Consider the following 22,262-nt stretch of genomic DNA (forward strand, 5'->3'; position numbering starts at 1 on the left):
TGCCACACCATTTTGCTGGGGGGATCTAGGAACTGTCATTGGTCGACGAATTCCATTTGCTTCACAGAACTCTTGAAACTCCCTGGAAGTAAATTCTCCACCTCGGTCGGATCTCATGGCTTTGATCTTTCTACCGCTTTCTCTTTCCACTGCTGCTTTGAACTTCTTGAAGACTTCGAAAACTTCTGACTTCTGTTTCAAGAAATATACCCAAGTTTTTCTTGAAAAATCATCAATGAAGAGAAGAAAATAGTTACTGTTACCGAGAGAGCTCGGTTTGATCGGTCCACACACATCGGTATGGATGAGCTCGAGTGGCTTCTTGGCTCTTGTCTCTGACTCCTTTGGAAAGCTTTTCCTGAATTGTTTCCCAGCTAGACACCCTTCACAAAGCTGGTCAGGATGGTTGATGCGAGGTAGTCCCTTCACCATCTCATTCTTAGATAGCAGCTCTAGACCTCCAAAATTGAGATGCCCAAATCGAAGATGCCAAAGCCATGATGCATCTTTATAGCAAGCTTTCAGGCACTTTGCAACATCATTTTGTATGTTGATCAAGAACATTCTATTATTTGACATCGGCACTTTAGCAATAAAGTTATTCTTATCATCTTTTATAGAAAGATTATAATTATTCATATGAATATCATAACCTTTCTCTACCAGTTGCCCTAAACTTAAGATGTTACTTTTCATATTGGGCACATAGTAGACATTTGAAATAAATTGATGTCTCCCATCTTTCAAACGGATAAGAATGTTACCTCTCCCTTTCACTGCTATTGTGGAATCATCTCCAAACGAAACATTTCCGCTTACTGACTCGTCTAGGTCCACGAACATGTCTTTCCTTCCACACATGTGATTGCTTGCACCACTGTCAAGATACCAGGAATTTGCTTGGCCACCATCAGTTTCCTTTCGTGCTAGAAGAAGAGTTTCTTTGCCATCTGTCTTTTCCTCCACGTAGTTAGCCTTCTCCTCAATTTTGTTGTTGGGAGCTCTACATTCTGAAGCATAATGCCCAAACTTTTGACAATTATAACATCGAACTTGAGATTTGTCATGCCTTGAGTTCGGATTGATTCTTCCACTGTCTCGTGTTGAGCTTTCTCCTTTCTCATAGTTATTGTTGGAATTGTTGTTGCTGGAATTGTTGTTGTTGTAATTCCAGCCTCGTCCACGACCTCGACTTCCACCTCGTCCATGGCCTCTACCTCTGCCTTGGCCACGTTGGTTTCTATCATTGCATTGGCTTTCATGCATATCCTTGAGTTGCAGCTTGAGGAGTTGCTCAGTAAACTCATGCTTCTTCTTATGCTTCTCTTCGTATGCTTGCAATGATCCTTGGAGTTGCTCGATCGTCATTTCTTCTAAGTCTTTAGTTTCTTCAATCGTCACGACGATGTGCTCAAATTTGGGATCCAACGAACGGAGTATCTTCTCTATTATCCTCACATCTTCTAACTTTTCACCATTTCTTTTTAATTGATTAGAAACAACTACTACTCTTGAGAAATAATCTGAAATAGACTCAGATGCTTTCATGTGTAAGGATTCGAATTCACCTCTTAATGTTTGGAGACGAACCTTCTTCACTTGCTCGGATCCTTTGTAAGAGGTTTGCAGCTTCTCCCACGCTTCCTTGCTAGAGCTTGCACTTGAAATCTTTTCAAAACCATCATCATCTAATGCTTGATAGATGAGGTAGAGAGCCTTCTTGTCTCTCTTTCTTGAATCCTTTAAAGTTGTCTTTTGATCTGGTATAAGAATAGCAAAAGCATCATCATCCGTAGGCTCGTTATAGCCTTTCTCTATGATATCCCACACATCTTGTGATCCAAGAAGTGCCTTCATTTTGATACTCCAATTGTCATAGTTGTTGTTGTTGAGTGTCGGAACTTGGAATGGTGCCATACCATTTGCCATACCTCTCAATATAATGACTTGATTTTCTGGCAGCAGTCTTCCGGCGGTGCGTGGTGGTGCGTCAGAACTTAGATTGAGAAAATTCTGGCGGCGGCGGATTCCTCTCGTCGAGATCTTCGATCTTTCCAACTCGCTCTGATGCCACTTTGTTGGAAATAAAACACTCACACAAACTTTTATTGAAACTCAAAGAAATATTACAAGAGAACTCTCACTCAAAAACAAGAACTACAACTCACTCTTATAAGACTTTGCTTCTTCACTCACTTAGAAGCTCTTAATTTTTCTTGATGCTTAAAACTAAAATGGGGAGGACTATTTATACTACTCAAGAACAATCCTACACCACACAAATAAACTAATTTAAACCATTACAAATTCAACAAATATCTAACTCTCACCTAACTAAATTGATGTAAGCAATGACATCATTACTTAAATGATGTAAGCAATGACATCAATTTAGTTTGGGTTTGGGTTTAGGCTCTCATAATAGATCAAGTTTATGATCCAACAGAAGAATCATCCCGAGGTGTTCGGTTCTCCAAGCTTTGTTATCCAGAGGTTCGATCGAGAAGTTCAATATTTGTTTTATGCTGAAGTGTACTGAGAAGGAATTCCTCCAAAGGTTTGTGATCCCTTATGAAGATGCTTATTTATTGAAATTATATGAGCAGAAGTTAGGCCTTTTGAAGCATAGTATGATTTTATATTACCTTGACCCGGGTTTGAGTGTCTGATATGAATAATCAGACACTCATATGTTGGATACGAGTACTTCAAAAAATTCTGAAAAAGAGTCCTAACAACATAAGCATGATTTAGATGCTAGAACTGAACAAATGTGCATTGGCCGGTGATGCTTTGAAGATTGAGTTGATCTTCTAGCTCTTCATTTGCCTTTCATTAATGTATTATTTCTGTTAATATTTATCTATTTTTATTGAAATAAAATAAATTCAGACCATCGTATTTAAGAAGTGTGTTTTTTTTGGTGTATAAAAACCCAAAATTTTACTAAATTCGACAATACTTAAAATAGATTTGGCTTGACTTCCGAAATTAGCATCATGGATTCCTTTAAATTTGACATTGTAATCTCATCCATCCAATAATAAATTTGCAACAATGATTGCGTACCTGTTTTTGCTTCTTTCGTTGGCTCCATCTTTGAGCTATGGAGTGAGCTTTGACCCCTTCACAGATAAAACAGAAATTACCCATCATGGCGGCCCAATCCTCACCAGAGAGGTGAATTTAATGCTGATTTTTTACGGGGATGACCGTGAGGATGGTCAGAAGAATCTGATTAGGAATTTCATCAAATCGTTGAACGAAGATAGGGGTGCCACCAAAGAGAAAGGCTTGCCTCAAGTTTCCACTTGGTGGAAAATGGTTGAAGCCTACCAAGCCGCGGTGCCTGGAGCGAACGCCGGAAAACCGCCTGTGATCAAGGTGATTGCGGACAAACAGAAGATTACTAGTCCTAAATATGGGAAAGTCTTGACCGCCCAAGAAATTATTCCGAATCTCATCAAAGACGTCACTCAAGGAGATAATAAGGTCATCCCCGTCATCGTGGCCGCGAAGGATGTAACCGTCCAGGGACTCTGCGCCGGAAAATGTGCCGATAAAGGCATTGTTGGTAAGTTTCCGGTGAATTACACTTTGATTTCTTTACTTTCTAAGCAGTGAATTTCACTAGCAAATCTGTTGATGAAATCATAGATGACAATGCATACATCGTGGTGGGAAATCCTGAAACGGAATGCCCCGGAGCATGCGGATGGCCTTTCAACGAGGCTGACAGTGGGCCAAAGGGACCGATCCTAAAACCACCAAATCAAAATATGCCAGGCGATGCAATGGTGGTTGCCTTCGCCGGAGCATTGGTTGATACAATACTCAGCCCCCACAACACCGGCTTTTTCGGTGGGAATGAGTTTGAACCGTACGGACCCGCCACGGTCTGCAGAGGCATTTTCGGCGAAGGCGCCTCCCCAGGAAACCCCGGAAAGGTCCTTACCGATCCGAAAACCGGCGGAAATTACAACGCGGTTGGAAATGAAGGGAAGGAATTCTTGGTTCCGGCCATTTGGAACCCTAAAACTAAATCCTGTTGGACTCCCATGATGAAAGGAGGGACTGATGACTGATCGAAAAACTCGGTTCGATTACTCACTCTAATTGGTTTACTATTTTATTATTATTGATTCATTCTTAAGAAAAAAATATTATTTTACTTAATACATTGAAATTCATGTACTTTTGTTCAATAATATTAAGATTTTGTTAATAGATAAAGTTGTTATATGTGTAATTATTTATTTAGTAAATTATATTGGCTAAATTGACGAGATAATGTTGTGAGGAAAAAATTCACGATTCAATTAGAATGTAGGTCGCCAAGTGATCCGGGCGATCAAGGAGATCGCCATGTTGTCCCCACGTCCAACAACGAAGGTCGCCATGCAAGCCCGTGAGAAAGCTCTGCACTCCCTCATGCTGTAATAATTTAACGTGATTTGCAGCAGCCTCTCCCCTCATTCATGCAGCAATAATTGCTGCAATAATTTAACGTGATTTGCAACAGCCCATGTTGTGTTTATTGGATTAAAAAAATTAAACTCAAATATTTTAACTAATAATTTTTTAATCATTTTATCTAATATGTTAATCGAATTTTAAATAGATCTATTATGTTTTTTTTAATAATATTTAAGTTCATTATTAGTAATATTTAATGATTTGATATTTAATGATTTAGTAACGATATGATTTACTAATGATTACTAATAATGATTTATTTTTAATATTTAATGATTTGATACTATTAATTTAATAATGATTAGTAATAATGAAATTATAATAATTACTAATAATGATTTAATAATGATTACTAATAATTATTTAATAATAATTAAATAATTAAGTAGAATTTATTAAATTTAAATCGAATTTATAAATAGCTGAACTTATAACAAGTTGAATTTATATTTATAAATAGTCGAATTTATTATTTTTACGGTTAACGTGTAGACATGCATATTTAATATTATAATATTTAAGTTTTAATAATATTTAACATAACCCCAAATGCTTTATAAAAAAAGTAAAATTGACGCCTATAAAGTATCTATACTTTATAAATATGTATCGATACATAATAATATAACATGTAAAACTATGAAAAAATTGGTTTCATTGTGACAAACCAGTAAAACGCTACCGGATATGTTAAATGTATCGATTCCATTTAAATAAGTATCGATAATTTTGGAATTTAAAAGAAAAGCAACCATAATAGCGCCTATAAAGTATTAATATTTTATAAACATGCATCGATACATAACAATATAACAGGTAAAATATGACAAAATCGGTTTCATTATGACAAAACCGGTAAAGCGCTACCGAATATGTTGAATGTATCGATACTTTAATAAGTATACGTAGGAACGCTACTTTTAAAAGAAATAGGTAAATAACCTATCGAAAGTATTGACACCTGACATAAAAGTATCGACACTTGGATAATTGTATTGATTAAATATAAATAACATAAAACTATTGAATTTTGCGAACATTAAACCCTAAATCCTAAAATATTTTAGTTGTTGTTGAAAACCCTAAACCCTAAACCATTAGTATCAAATCATTAAATATTAATATAAATAACATCAAACTATTGATTTTGCAAACCCTAAACTCTAAAATATTTTGGTTATTATTGAAAACCTTAAACCTTAAACCTTAAACCTTAAACTCTAAACATTAAACTCTAAACCCTAAACCCTAATCATTCTCCCTCCAATCAATTTTTTCTTATAAAAAACAAATCTGTAATCACCATCATGGTATATATCACCATCATCTACCCCTTTCACTGCCCTCAACATACCATGAATTTATAAAGGTTTTCAGCAATAATCAAAATATTTTAGGGTTTAGGGTTACTTATTTTATATTAAGGGTTTAGGGTTTTCAACAATAATAAAAAAATCAGAGTTTAGGGTTCACAAAATCAATAGTTTTATGTTATTTATATTTAATCAATACAATTAGTTGTTATATTGTTATAATGAAACCGGTTTTTTCATAGTTTTATCTGTTATATTGTTATGTATCTATACATGTTTATAAAGTATCAATACTTTATAGGTACCAGTTTTGCTTTTATTTTATAAAGTATTTGGGGTTATGTTAAATATTATTAAAACTTAAATATTATAATATTAAATATGCATGTCTCTACGTTAAATGTAAAAAGAATAAATTCGACTATTTATAACTATAAATTTGACTTGTTATAAGTTCAACTATTTATAAATTCGATTTAAATTGAATAAATTCTATTTAAATATTTAATTATTATTAAATAATTATTAGTAATCATTATTAAATCATTATTAGTAATTATTATAATTTCATTATTACTAATCATTACTAAATTATTAGTATCAAATCATTAAATATTAATAATAAATCATTATTAGTAATCATTACTAAATCATATCATTACTAAATCATTAAATATCAAATCATTAAATATTAATAATAATGAACTTAAATATTATTAAAAAACATAATAGATCTATTTAAATTTAGATTCGATATAATCGATTAACATATTAGAGAAAATGATTAAAAAAATTACCTATAATTTCTCTAGTTAATCAAGTGGGCCACGCTCCTTTTTGCATGTGGTTCACGCCTCTTTGAAATCAACTAGCAACAAACACAACATGTTATTATTAGTTAAAATATTTGAGTTTATTTTTTTTAATCCAATAAACACAACATGGGCTGCTGCAAATCACGTTAAATTATTGCAGCATGAGGGAGAGCAGAGCTTTGTGCGGGGCTTGCATGGCGACCTTCATTGTTGGACGCGGGGACGACATGACGACCTCCTTTGTCGTCCGGAACCTGGCGACCTACGTTTCGAACTGTAACAAACACTCTATCTCAGCAATTAATTGTTAAAACACATGATCCTGTGAATTTTTTTCTCACAACATTATCTCGCCAATTTAGTCAAATTATATTAGTAACCATTAAATTATTAGTTATAAAATTTTTGATATGATTATTGATTTTTTTATTTCTATCAATGAGATATTTAATTATTTAAGTGATGTTAATCAAGTCGTATGCTTTAATATTTGATGGGAGTTGATGTGACTGTTAATAAAATTGATATAATTATACATTTAATCCTATTCAAATCCCATATTTAGTATACAAATTATAATATTTTATATATGTCTTTGTTAAGGAGAACATTTGAGTTGTAGCGGATATGAGATATTCATCCCTTCTAGATTAGGTGAGTAGTGTGAGTCCATGATAGATATGTCGTTAGATGGCTTTGAAGTGTTTTGTGTTTATAAGTAGTTTGAAAAGAAATGAGTGAGAGTGAGGTGGTTTTGTCCCTTCTTTTGATCTTTGTTGAGAGGTTTTATAGTGACTCTTGGAGTTGGTGTTGGACATAAGATTATTATAACCACTCGTAGGCTGACAGGCCAGGTGAATATGGTCAGATGATGATATATTTAACTCTGGTAGGTTACGTGAGCTATTAGAGGTCACGTCAATAGGTCATGACTTCTTGGTGGATGTTATATAATTAAGAATAGGTGATGACTTCTTGATGGATGTTATATAATTGAGATGCTTCTACCGAAGACGTTTTTCCTATGTCTTCCAGAGGTCTCATCTGAGATCCTACCAAGTGGCGGATGTATGTACAACTCAGGGTGGATAAGTGCCCACCTTGGAATCCAAATTTCTTTATGTTAGTTGTTCATTTTACTAAAGGTGTCCACACTGAAATTTTATTTGTGTCCACTCTATACGAATTTTTTTTTGTTATTAATACATATGCGCACACCTTGAAAAATATTTCTGGATTCGCCACTGATCCTACCTATGAAAACGATATATCTCTGGAGGCTTTGAGGTGCAGGGGTGGAGATAACACGCATAGGATGGTTGATAGAGGTACAATATTTTTCTCCTTTTTTCAAGGGCATGTCTTAATATGGCTTGGTCCCAGACTTAGTCATTGAAGCATTACATACATTTAATGGGTTATTTTTGGGAAAACATCGCAATTATTATTTCTTGAATGAATCCCTGACTTCAATATGCGACACTTTTTGTTTAGTGTGATGAAATGGTGCATTTTTTTACCGTTGAGGATGTATCATTTCATCCAACTATATTAGAAGAATTTGGGTATCGATATCCAGGTGAAAATATCGATACTATAAATAAAAATTGATCATGGATCTTATTTTAAATGAGATTTGAGCGTAGAATGATTAATGACACGTGAAAACGATTGAAGTGTCATGTATGGATCAAATTACTAAAATGTTCTTATAAGTGTAAAATTATGAAATGTTGTTATGAGACTAGTAGGCTAAAAATGAAGGCTTAAATGCATAAAATAAATAATTGACATAGAGTTCCATTGATCGGTCTTAATGATGTTGGCCGTAGGGACATAAGGGTATTTGTTGTTGACCTTTTTGGCGTTATCTGTGTGATCTATTGGCGGATGTATGTACAACTCAGGGTGGGCAAGTGTCCACCTTGGAATCCGAATTTTTTTAGGTTAGCTGTTCATTTTACTAAATGTGTCCACATTGAAATTTTATAATATTACCATTTACAAGCTCTAGCTGATTGCCCCATGAATCAAAGAGCAGCACTTAAACCCAGGTGGTACACAAATTCTCCTCTTCCTTGTAATCCTGTTGTATTTGCTTGAAAATCCTTAGAAAACTACTACTACCTCAACATCCAAGGCATCCATCTCCAATGAAGAGATGACTACTACTGGAACAAGTGAGGAAAAGCCGAGTTAAAAGAGGTGGAAACTAGACACTCATGGCCCCAATTGGTCGGATCTCCCTTGCGACATCATCGAACATATAATCAGTCATTTGCATTGGGTGGATCGAATTAGGATACGAGCAGTTCGCAAGGCCTGGTCTTTTCCTAATTGTCATATACCCTTCATTCGTAAACAGATCCCCTGGGCATTGGCAAAGTTCCACTCGACTCAAGCCAGCAAGGGTAAGGTAAAGAGCGAGTGTCGGCTACATGACCCTCTTTCTCGAGAGTACATCACGGAAGAATCGGTGAGAGCGAATGAGTTCAAGGTTTTCATTAAAGCAAGACCCTGTACTTCATCACACGGGTGGATACTTTTCGAAGAAGCAACTTCGTTGTTTCTGTATTCTCCGTTTACAACCGAGGTAATTAAACTGCCCGAATTCGGGAAATCTCACATCTTTGAGGTGGTGACGTTTTCCTTGAATGCAGCCTCCCCGAAATGTGTCGTTTTTCTTCTGCATACAGGATGGAGTAGAATCTTTGTCAACCTATGTTCTATAGGTGATTCTTCATGGAAGAGTTTCAAGGTTCGTAATGGTTTCGAGGACGGTAATTGTGCAGTTGATTCTACATTTGCCGATGGTGTTTTCTCACAAGGTCAATTGGGTGCCTTTAATGTCGAACTTGAAGAGTGGACTATTCTAGTTGATCACACATTGCCAGGATTCTCTTTTGGGAATGCTAAACTCATAGCATCTGATGCAGATCTTCTCCTGGCGAGTTCAAGTGAAACTCTCAAGCTCCTTAGGCTTGATTTTTCAATGATGCGTTGGGTTTATGAAAGCAGTTTGAACGAGATTGCGTTGTTTATTGGCTGCACGTCTTTCTGTGCTCCAGCGATGGCAGAAACAACCGATCAACAAATATCATATTCACTTGTTGTGAGTTGCACTTGCGTCCCTTGGTAAGACTTTATGGCCTCGCATCTCCGGTCGTCGCCTTAGGGGATCATATCGGAAATGTGTTCGGAGATCGAACCGTAAAATGGCTTGGATTGAACTTCCCTCGGGTGGTATTTGGAGACCTAATGATTTGATTTATGCTGTCTAGATCAATAGTGTTCCTGCCCAAAGAATTACTACTTAGTTTAGATCAGTTGTGTTTTTAGTTGTTGCTGAAACATCATATTTAGTTTCATGAATGGGATTTCAAGTTCAGATTAATCATTTTATTATATTGGATCATTTTATTATATAATCAAACAAGATGCAAACTTCAAACAATTTATTAAATAAGTTTGAATCGATTCATAGGTCATAACCGATTTTCATGAATATAAATAACCAGCTTTAAAATCTTATTCATAATCTTTTGTAGCTTAATAAACAACCCCAATGATAAAATAAATAAAAAACAATCCGTCTATTGAAGCAATAACAACCAGAAAATAGCAACCAAGTATTGAAATTAAGTAGACCTGTACTGTTTTACAGCTAAATTCTTAAACATAAACGGAGCGACAACAAATGATTATAGAATCAAAACTAAATGCAAGCAACTCAGTTTGACGATCGTCCAATCATCAAGTTAAGACTAGGTCTCTAACTGGCTGATTCGATTAATGAATTGTTCTGTTCACTTACAAGGTCGGCGGACATCTGATATGGTATCCGATGACGTTCAAGAATCCGGGAAGTAGCAATTCTGGCAGATTCATAGTTTAATGCAACTACCCTATCATCATCCAAATCAATCCTCAAGCTCTGCGTGCTACAATTTTCCACAAGTAGGCACAAGTGCTTTAAGTTTTCTATTTCGGTTCCATTCACTTTCTTGACCTGTCCACCACAGTTCACTTTTCCCTCAGTAAACAAATAACCATGCATACACCATATACGATGAATGCTGAATTATATCGACAATCAGACACTACAAATTAGCTAATGTTTATCAAAAAACTGGGCCAATCTTCAGACGAGTCAAAATCACATAAATGCAAATTTAATCGATTCATACCCTGAGTTTTGAAAAACTGCAACCTAGTTAATCCTCTACATGAAACCGGTAACATTTGATGCATGGCAACATTCATATGGTGCTCCTCTAGCTGAAAGAATTGAGGATTGCTAAAGGCCAACTGGGCACTACATAAATTGCTTTCTTAGCCCCCACCCCACCCCATCAAAACCCAACCCCACAAAAGAATTCAAGAGCAGGACAGCCGCCAGCTAGTTGTTCGATTTGTTGGATGCAGAAAACAGCCCTACGAAACAATGATGATCCAAATAAAATTAAATAATAGAGTACCTGTAATTCAGCAAGACGCTCGTAGCCTGCATTGATATCATCCATCAAAACCTGAACAACATAACAGCTTGTCATGAAGGTGAATGCACAGAAAATCTTTTAGTATTTAAACCCTGGATTATGTTGATCATGAGAGGATACAAGATAGATACAAGCCATGATGAGGTTAAGTTTTAAAAATTCATCAATTAATTTAAGGGCATACAACAACATTCTACCCCACTAGTGGAATTTAAAGTTGTACTAGTTTTACATAAAATGTCCCTTTAACCCTAATGAATAAATTAAATTCCTCCATCCTTTTGGGTGTGGGAGAGAGAACCTTAAAGAAAAAAGTATTCCAAAATTTCAAAACTCAGCTAATGTTTATCAGAAAAAACTGCGACAATTATCTAGGACACAAAGTTTGCAGTCTTTCTTGTAACTGGAATTGAACAACTAAAAAGTTTTAATTACAGAAAAGACTTATAGTTCGAACCTGAGACGAGATTACAAGTTGTTCCCCAGCCTTTTTAGGCAGCTCCCTTATAGCACGTTCGCAGAGCCGACGGGGAGAAGTATTATACCAGTCTTCTCCATACTCATGCAGGTACGGCTGGGTTAGTGGGACAAAAACCAGACCAGCAAAAATGTAATAACTAGGAAGTTTATCAAATTGATGAACTGGAACCAGCGGCTGCAACTGTAAGATAAAAAAAAACTAATAATCAGCGGTTCAAAATCAAGGTTAATATCACCACCAACCAAACAATGCACTAATGTTAACAGTTATTATTATTAATCATCATTATCAATTAATGCAGCCAGTAAATATCTGTAATACGACCACTTGAAGCAATAGAAGTACTTCAAAGATTTTGTGCAGGGAAAATAAACCAAAGGTAGTCAGAAGGCTGCAAGAATATACAAGCATCATAAAGTTGAATGATCAAAAGCCTGTGCTGAAAAGAAACTTTCTTTGGCATAAGAATCAGAATACATTTAAGCATTCACCTCAGGTGATGGATACTGACACCTTATTCCTATACATGGTTCATCAGCTGCTGTTTAATCCTTCGTTCATTTGGATATGTATTAAAAGTTTCAGCTTTATGTGTACTAAGGAGAAGACAAATTATGCCACACAAATATCCGTCCTTTTTCCCCTTACTTTTGAACTGGGGTTCTGCAGGGAGGTGTCACAGGCAGCATGCGACAGCATAACAAAGTCATATAGAGGAACATTAAGATCTCTTCTTAACGTTGATCAGAGATGACAGACAATTATCTATTTTACCTTGACTGATAGCAAAAACTTCCTTCCACGGTTATGGTGGGAATTAGATGAGTATTCTTCATTTCATTGAAGAAGAGAATATGCTAAAGTGTTTCACTTCAGTTAGCTTCTAATTAGGACTCAATTAACAGCTATAGTATATGTTTCCGGACAAATATTGATCCAATAACTTCAATAGTGATGGCTGATTATAGGGAATTTGAAAATTAAGATCTCTTTAAAACAAATTTCAATATGATTTTTTATTCATCAATGGTTTCTTCTAATATATCCTCATCTTTATCTATTCTTCTTTATTGGATTCTATTATTAAAAAAACAATGCCTCATTTTAATAGCCAAGTTTTGAATATCACACCCAAAGCAAATCTAATGCTTGAACTAAGGGAGTATAATAATACTATCCGTTCTAAAATTAACTCATAGAATTATTTGAATTCCTACATAAACATGTCTTGGTTGATACATGAACCTCTTAGTTCATCATAGTTATTTCTAAAAACTTCAGCTGCCATCTTTACTGGCAAATCCCCACAGATATTTGCCATGCTGGTGAACACAACACATGTTAATTCCAAAATTAAATTATCTGTTTAAATCATAAAAAATAGATTACAAGTACAAATTTTCTCTTCTTCACTATCGAAGTCTGCTCCACCAATTAATCTATTTCCTTTCTTTTAACAGAAGTATTAAAGGCATTTAAGGGGGATGTCATTCTTTTATTCAATTTGAGAATAAAGAGAAAAATGGAAATAAGGCACAGATGGTATCTAGAAGAACCACACAATATAATCAAATTTAATAAATCATTATATGTGACATAAATGATGCACTTGTGTTTTTCATGATTCCTTGAAGATTTTCATTAACCCAATTTCACTAGGTTTATGCATACAGTAGATATTGCTAAATTTAATGGACCTTTAAATAATACTCACAGGTCGAAGGGTGACAGTGAATGCATGCTCTTCACCATTTCTCAATACTTTAACAAGCGCAGTTTCATTGGGCTTCTTCATAGAGACCAAATGATCAAATGTTATCCGCTCCCTGTTCCGGAAAGGAAATGCAATGCAGGTTTATTCCACTCCAAATTAAGTTCATATAATAAAATTATGCATACCAACAAGCCAGTATATTATCCAAGAGAGAAACATAAAGAGAAATTCTATCCTCAAGCATCTCACTTTCAAGAAACCAAAACTTGCACCTGATTGTGACAATGGTAGGTCTCTTATTTAAAGAAACAGAGGATAAATGTAGCCATGTTACCAGAACGAAAATAAGCACTGGTGAGAAAAAAGGTCTGAATGTTATCTTAGATGGGGGAGGAGATTATTTTATTAAGAAAATGCAATTGCCAAGCTTCCAAAATTAATAATTGGCAAAATGTTGAATCTTATTTGAAGTTCTGAAAAATTATTGAGTAAAAAGTATAAATTAAGTACCAGTTCCATCATTTGCTATTGGCACGCCATCAAATTCAAGGATGATATCATCCTTTTTTAGGACTCCGCACGCGTTAGACAAAGGATTAATTTTGCTCACAAGTACACCTGTCATATGAGGTTGCATTTTGAAGTGGTTACGAAGCTGAACATTTTCTGTAGGTTGACATGAGAGACCCATAGAGCAGAATCCCACATATTTTCCACTTTCCTCTAGGCCAGCTATAAAATGCTTTATTACAGGAACAGGAATTATATAGCTGCATTAAGGAGGGGAAAATTGATTGAAACAATACTTGGGCAGATAGAATAATCCATTAAACACTTTTGAACTAACAAAATGTTGTTTAAGTTTCAATAATGTTTAGTCCAGAATGTATGACTCAGCTTTGAAGATATCTGTATGCAAGTTATTCCAGTTTCAGATAATATAAGCTAAATAACACAATTCTAGAGAATATCATTTTCCTTACTGAAACATCATAACGTAGTCTTTGATTCTCAAGGCACTGTTCTTAACAGAATGTCCATTAAAAGCTTCCTTCCAATTAATATGGTCTAGCATTTAATAAACCTTAAACGTTTTATTTAAGAAAAAAAGGTGAAAGATGCATTCTTTTTCCGATATTCTTTTATTTACTTTTCTGCCGGTGTTTGGGTCATCCACAGTTAAGATCTAGTATGCATGGTGCATTCAGGGGTACTGATTTTTTTTATAGTGAGTAAGAATCATATAACATAGGAGTAAAAAAACAAGCAGGCACCGATTCAAATTATAAACTACACAGGAAGAATTCTACATTGTTTTGTATTATATCGGGATCAATAAGGGATTATATTCACAATAGCTATCAATGCTATTTGACGGGAAATGGGGCAACACTAAAGAGAATACATGTACCAAAAACCCCAACCAAAGCCATTGACAAATTGTAGAAACCCTAAATGATAAAATATTTTTATCACCGTAAAAACTAATGATCAAGAACAGGTAAACTAAAACCAAAATGATGCTTACGAAGAAAACAAACTCAAAACTCACCCAATATTCTCAGCACCTGAAAGGTTTTGGAAAGCTACACCAGCAACTTTGTTTCCCATAATTGCAGGTCCCCCACTGTTCCCGGGGTTTATAGCTGCATCTATCTGTATAGCCATCAGCTGGGTAGCACCATGTACATACTGTGTAGGCTCAACTCTAGAAACAACCCCTTTAGTAATGGAGATGTTGTCACCTCCTGCATCCAGGAAAAGGCAGTATGACATGGAAACACTAAAATAAGAACTCCCTTCTTAAATTAAAGTTCAAAATCTCAATATTTTCCCACAAGGAAACCTTCAAAGCCTAACACCTTATTGACAATTTCTTTTTTAAAAAAGGTCTTTCCTTGTAGCACAAAAGGGATTTAATTGAGTGAAACTTCAGATTAGAGGAATGCGATATAAGTACGTGCAATGAAGGTCAAACAATTAGATGGCTCATTTAGAGAAACTTCATATTAGAGCAATGCCATATCAGGACTTGCAATGAAGGTCTAACAATTAGATGGTTCTTTTAGAGAAATGGAAAGAGCCATTGTAGCTTCACACAACTCAAACAAGGAAAACGAAAAGAAGAGAAATGAAATCAAATAGGGTGGATTTGATCACCTTGAGGATATCCAACAACAACAACAGCTTCTTGCAGAAATGGGATGTCTCCAAGCTCCAAGAAATTCATACCCTCCCAAAACTCGGGACTTTCAACAACAAGGATGGCTAAGTCACATTCATGACCCACAGCTTGGACCTGAGCTCTATATTTGGTAGGGGAGCCACAAGAACAAATGTATGATCAGCCACAACATGAGCATTTGTGAGAATCTTTTTTCCCGGAATAACAAATCCTACAGTTAAAAGAAGCAATTAAACAGTTAAATCAAAGCTCAAATCAGAAAATGGACAATGATTGCCGTTGTTATTATCATTTTATATATCCAAAATAAAAGGACCTGAGCCCATGGTTTCGCGCTGTGACTTATTCTGCCATGGAAGCAGATAGTTAGGGCTGCTGCTAACAGTGAAGATCTTGACTACCGAATCAAGAGCCAACTCTATTGCCGAAAACGCATCGGTTTCGGTATACAATGAGCGTTTTCGCCATTGCCGAAGACTACTCTGTCGCTCCCAAACATAAAAGCTACGAAACTTAATGCCAATGTTGCAAAATGAAGGAACAACTCTGGGTTTACTGAAACAGTAACCTTTTGCCAATAAAAACGATGAAGACGGCGACAAAAACGGTAAGTTATTACAACAAAACTTCAGCCTCCGCAATGTGCGGACTGAACAACTTAACATCCTATGCGGGCTTTGATTCCGCCTTGCCCTTGTGAAGGAAGCCGAGACGGCAAAGAAGAATGAATGATTACAATATTAATAACAATTACGGAAAGTGAAAAAGAGCTGGGGGGTTTAAAGTGGAGAAACGGCTGTGTGTGGAAAAAAAAAAGAGGGAGATTAAAATGTTTTAGTTTTAGGTTAAACCTAAAACAAGGTTTTATTAAAACCCTTAGTGCGTTTGATTCACGAAATGTAAGATTATCAGTGGGAATAAAAGATTATCAGGGAATAGGATTACTGGGAATGTTGTATTTTGTGTTTGGTTGGTTTAGCAGGAATGTAAGATTACCGTGTTTGATTAAATGAATAAAAGATTATTGGAATGTATATTTGACCAAATTGTCCTTATTATATATTTGTATAATATTACAAGTTGTAAAATATTTATATATTTTTCTTTAAAAAATTAAATTCATAATATTTATATAATTTTTTTACAAAATTAAAAATATAAAAAAGGTTTAATGAAAGGGTAAAATTTTATTTTAACCCCTGAACTTCATATAAAATTTTAATTATAGACTTTTTTGTAAATCTAAAATAATTTAAGGATAAATTTGTAATTTAACCTTCGTATAATTTTTATTATTCCATGACAGAAGAAGGATATTTTTGAAAAAAAATAAAAATTTAAGGGCATTTTAGTCCAAAATACCGGTAATGTTACAATACCTAAGGGAATTGAGGTAATGACATTCCCGGTAATATACCCCAAAAAATCCACTATTGATAATAAAATATTATCGAGAATGACATTCCCGGCCAAACCAAATGGGGGAATGTGGATTCCATTCATCCAAACGCCCCTTAAAGCTCCATCCGTTTTAGCTTGGGTTTGGGCACCTCTTTGTTGTCTTTTGGGTTATTTCCTGTATGGCTTCACCTACTTTTAATCTTAATGCAATTTGATCACTATTCTGAGTTTATTGTCTTTTCATATTCTGTTTCATTCTGATCCTTTTTTTCTGTTGATGTATGTATGTATGTGTGTATGTATGTGTATATGTATGTCTGTATGTATGTATGTATGGCTCAATATTTTTGTATGACAGGGCTCATATATGTATATATTTGCAAAATACATTATGCATATTAAATAGCAATATATATGTTCTTATCGAATGAGATAGGGTATGTATTGTTTTTTAATAAAAATGTTATTTAATGTTTTCTTATCCATTTTTTGTCCTAAAATATTTTTCTTTAATATTGTTTTAAGAGACATTTTTAAGTATTCGACTTACTTAACCCAAAGGTCGAAGGCGAATCCAAATTTCAAATTAAACCAAAATTCAAATTTTAAAAAATAAAGTCATAATTATTTTTAAATTTAATTATGTAAATAATAGTTATGACGAGGCATTTCAACTGCAATCCAATCCAATGTTGGTACAAGTAAAACAAATGGTAGGGTTTGTTTACTAACACGAACAAGTTGGAGTTGCTGGAGCATGCGTGAGAGACTAGGGTGTACGCTTTATATATACCCAGAATGTTCCCTAGGGCTTTTATATTATTTTGCATTATCTTAAATAAAATGCTAAAAATCTCTCTGTCTCCTAATTGTATAAAAATATAAGCTTTCAATTACAATTATAGATTAATTAGTTTGATAAAAAGATCGTAGAATAATTAGACTCTTATTTAAAAAGATAATACCCAATTAAGCTTTTTGATTGCATTGAATGTTAGTTATACTAATTGTTATTTAATTGGTTGACATAAAGTATGATTAACTTAAATTGTCGCACTCCAATTCTAGCATGGTTTTCAGAATCGGACTGGTCAGCGAACCGATTGTGCTATCGGTTCACTGGTTCAACCGGTTAAACCGGTTGTAAGAACCGGACGACATCATAATTATTAAAAAAATTAAATAAAAAATAAAAAAATTAGGTTGAACCGGTTCACGGTCCGATCCTATTCGAATGGTTTAAAGCCGGTTCAAACGGTTCAAAGCGATTCACTAGCACCGGTTCAATCGAGATATAATGGACCGGACCAGGAAGCGGTTCCTGGTTGAACCGACCGGTCCGGTCCGGTTTTCAAAACAATGAATTCTAGGATTACAAGTTTTGAGAATAAATTTACAATTGTTTTATTGAAATTCAAATTATGATGATTAAATTGGAAGAAATGCAAGTTTTAAAGGATTTAATTGAATTAAATCTGACTAAATTGAATAAAAAATAAATCTAGAGGCATGACTGAAATATTTTTTGGAATTAAGGATTATATTGATATTAAGTGAAATATTAGAGTCTTTTTTCAGAACTTTTAAGATTTTGCAAATGTGTTTTCTATAAATTCCCCATATGGGTAAAAATAAAACAAAGGATGTAATGTTGAAGTTGCCTCCTGCAAAGCTCAAATGGGTAGTTCTGTTTTACGACAACTTAATATACGGTTAAGGAAAAGTTCTATCGAAAATGTTAATAATTTTTAAAATTTTCGGAAAAGTATTACCTAAAACATGTTTTACAGGAAATGTTAATTTCTCTACCTAATTTTTAGTAGAAAAAAATAATACTTTAAATAGCGCCCAATATTAATATTTTCGGTAGAAAAAAAATAATATTTTAGATATCTCTTTACTGGAAATGTTATTTAGGTAGTGTCCAATATTAACATTTTCGGTAGAAAAAATAATATTTTAGATGTGTTTTACAAAAAATGTTAAAAAATATTAACATTTCTGATAACGTCTTTCCTTAGTAATATATTAAGACCATCATACCTTAGACATTCCCAATTGGGTGAGGTCTGCCATTGAGCTAGTACAACAACTTGAAACGAAAAGGCTCCAGATTGGTTTTAAGATGTGGTTGGGGTTAAGGGAAACCCCTAATACACAAACCTAATTTTAGCTTAAATTTGGGCTTTTTCCCATTTGGCACAATATCAAAATTAGTCCCCAACATTTATTATAATGATCATTTTAACCCTCAATATTTTATTTTAGGGCAAAAAAACTCCTAATATTTGATACAATTTTGACTCTTATTCTTTTTTAGAGCATTTTAGTCCTCAATGTTTTATTTTAGGATAAAAAATCTCTATTTTGGAGTGTTAACCATTTGTTAACTAATGATTTTCATCTATAGTAATACTTTTTTACATCAAAATGAAACATTGCAACCAAAATGCTTTAAAAAATGACCAAAATGACCAAAATGACAATTTAATCAAACATTAAGGTATTTTTAACATTATGTCTTTCCATCCATATACTATTTTGTCGTTTGGTATGTTCTCTCATTTTCTTTGATGATTTTTGACAAAATCCCGTCAGTCGTATGTTGTCATTTCATACACTCATATTGGCTAAATTTTGATGCGAAAATGCTCGCCTAGGTGTTCTTGATACATTATAATGTCTTATGATGCTATGATTAAGCCCCATCTTCCTTTTGTTTAGTGAAAACGGAATGCTTCACGCCTTGTCATCGTTGCAACATCGTTGTCGAATAAGTTTCCTTTGGCAAATGTAATTTCTTTCTTTCTTTCTTGTTTTTCCTCCTTTGCTCTTTATTTTTACTTTTTTCTTTTGTGATGTCGCCTGCATCTTACTCCAGCAAGAAGTGTCGTCGTCGTCGTCACAGTTAATCTTCAAAGAAACCCTAATTAGCAAATAATCTCTAACTTTGGCTCAATAGTCAACCCTAGAAGCCAATCCTTCAAGTCTATTTGGGTAGCAACCAGCCAGATTCGCTAGAAGCCCAATGCTAAAGCTTGATAACCAATAGGGGTTACGCTTTTATATGTAAGAAGTCTGTGTAGTTCCTTTTTCCCTTTAGCGGATACTTTTTAAATAAGATTAGTGAGGTTTTTAACAAGTCTCACAAATCAGTTTTAAGAACCCTGTAGACACGTCATTTCTGTCATATATATTTTACACATTATACTGATTATATATATATATATATATATTATTTATTTGTTGTACAGGTCCAAGACCAACAAATCAGGGATAAGGCCCAGCAGTCAATAACCCGTGGCCCAGCAAATGAAACACTCAACCCACATCAGTACGCTATTGTTTTTGGAAACCCTAGCAACATCCCAGCGCCGCAAAGACTCATCACTCGTGATCGAGACTTCCACAGCCGCACGATCCGGCCCTCCAGCAACCCGAGCTCCAAACCGGTTTCCTCAGAACAGTCCAACAAGAAAACAAGCACAAGTGTTAGTGTTTTGTTAGGATTTAAACACCTAAAAATAGGGTATTCGAAGCCCTATAAATGAGATGTAATCAAACGATGTAGGGGGGAGAGACACGAAATAGGCACTGTTTTTACAGGAGACACGAGATCCACACACAACATTACACAATTTTACACACGAGGATTAAGCACAAAAAATCACACAAAACTCAAGCGCTGTAAAAGCATTCGAAGCACTTCGAAACAAGAAATAAAAAGAGGTATATTTTTTTTACTTTTCATTTCAGTTGACCTTCATTGCATGCATACTATCTCGCTTCGATTGAAACCCAAAAGAAACAACACCAAGAAGGTTCAGCCGATGAACTCTAGGGGACGGTTCGGGATTTTAAAACCCATATCTAGCCTCCCATGAGGCCACCTTGCAAAAACGAAACTCATTTTTAAAACGGGGAGGGGAAGAGCGTTTGAAAAAGTAAATTTTTTTAAGTTTTGCAATCGATGACCGGTGGCCGGCGCCGATCAACGGCGACAGAGAGGTGGCGCACGGTGGTCGGTTTCTGGGTTTGGTCCGACCCACGGTTGTGTTCTTGATATCTCAAGAACACTTGAGAGCAAAAGGAGAGAAAATAGGGGTTATGATTTTGAGAGAAGAATGAAGTTTTAAAAAAAATGGCTTATACCAAAACCATCAGGCCGCTCGACCCGACCTAGATATAGAAGGGTCCGCATGTTTTGTCTTTAAAAAGGGGTAAACTATTCTTTTGGACCCTCTGATATTTAAAACATTTAATTTTGCCCCATAATGCGCAATACCAACGTTAATTGTCTTTCAAATTTGGCCCCAATTTTAGTTTTTCTTTTATATTAGTCCTTTATTTATTACATGGATATTTTTCATTTTCATTATTACGTATATATATATATATATTTTAATTATTTTCATTTGGTTATTCTTTTTTTATTTTTTTATTTTATATTCTATCGTTATATATATATATATACTTTTAATTTTTTTTAATTATTTTTATTTTGACCATTTTTATTACATCATATTATATATATTTTATTTTTATTTTATTTTTATATTTTTTGGGACTTTTTCCTTATTTATTATTTATATATATATATATATATTTCTCATATTTTTAGATATTTTATATTATGTATATATACAAATATTTTATTTGTATTTTTTTTCACTAATATCCTAATACCAACGTTATATATAATTTCTTCCTCACATTTTTTCTTCCTAGGCCCCCCATGTCCCCTCTTTTTGACTTTGATTTTTTTTTTGTCTTCGGTGCATTAATATAGTGGGGGCTTCCCTTTATTTTGATTTCTTTATTATTTTCTTTATTTTGCTTTCGTTTATTTTCCCCCCTAACATTATATATACACACATTATTTTTACTCATTTTCTAATTTCTTTTACTTTTTTTCGTGTTTTTTATTCCATTAATTTTTTCTCCTTTATATTTGTTTCTTACCATTTTATTTATTTTGTTTTTATTATTATTATTTTACTTGTTCTATTTTTTTTCCTTTTTCCTTTTTCTTGTTTTGTTTATTATTTTATTTGTGCACTTGTTATCTCAATTCGATTTTATACTCCACTACGAATCTAACATTTTTATCTTTTAAAGGTATTTCAATTAATGAAGGGTAAGTAACTTGGATCGATATTTTACCTTTTAATTTAAATTACAATTTTGTTAATTTAAGACAACTGGAAATTACGTAGTACCGAAAGGGCAGTTCAAGGGTGCTAACCCTTCCTTGACTGTAACTGACTCCCGAATTCGACATATTTCTGGTAAGACGCAGACCATGTAAGAAATAAGGTATCCGATCAACCCATTTTGTTTAAAATAAATTATCGGTGGCGACTCCAATTCGTTTAATC

At 34.2% G+C, this 22,262-nt stretch overlaps 1 protein-coding gene and 1 pseudogene across 1 annotated transcript; one reads left to right on the forward strand and one right to left on the reverse strand.

The window, feature by feature from the left end:
* Positions 1-3,057: 3,057 nt before the first annotated feature.
* On the forward strand, positions 3,058-4,089 carry LOC120118336 (protein EXORDIUM-like 4). The gene is made up of 2 exons (XM_039138394.1): positions 3,058-3,574; positions 3,658-4,089. Exons 1-2 carry the CDS (start codon positions 3,058-3,060, stop codon positions 4,083-4,085), a joined length of 945 nt encoding a protein of 314 aa, XP_038994325.1. The 3' UTR covers positions 4,086-4,089.
* Positions 4,090-10,354: 6,265 nt separating this feature from the next.
* LOC120118337 lies at positions 10,355-16,148 on the reverse strand (annotated as a pseudogene).
* Between the last annotated feature and the right edge of the window lie 6,114 nt (positions 16,149-22,262).

Source organism: Hibiscus syriacus, unplaced genomic scaffold (assembly GCF_006381635.1).
Source record: "Hibiscus syriacus cultivar Baekdansim isolate YM2019G1 unplaced genomic scaffold, ASM638163v2 tig00110328_pilon, whole genome shotgun sequence".
NCBI lineage: Eukaryota > Viridiplantae > Streptophyta > Magnoliopsida > Malvales > Malvaceae > Hibiscus > Hibiscus syriacus.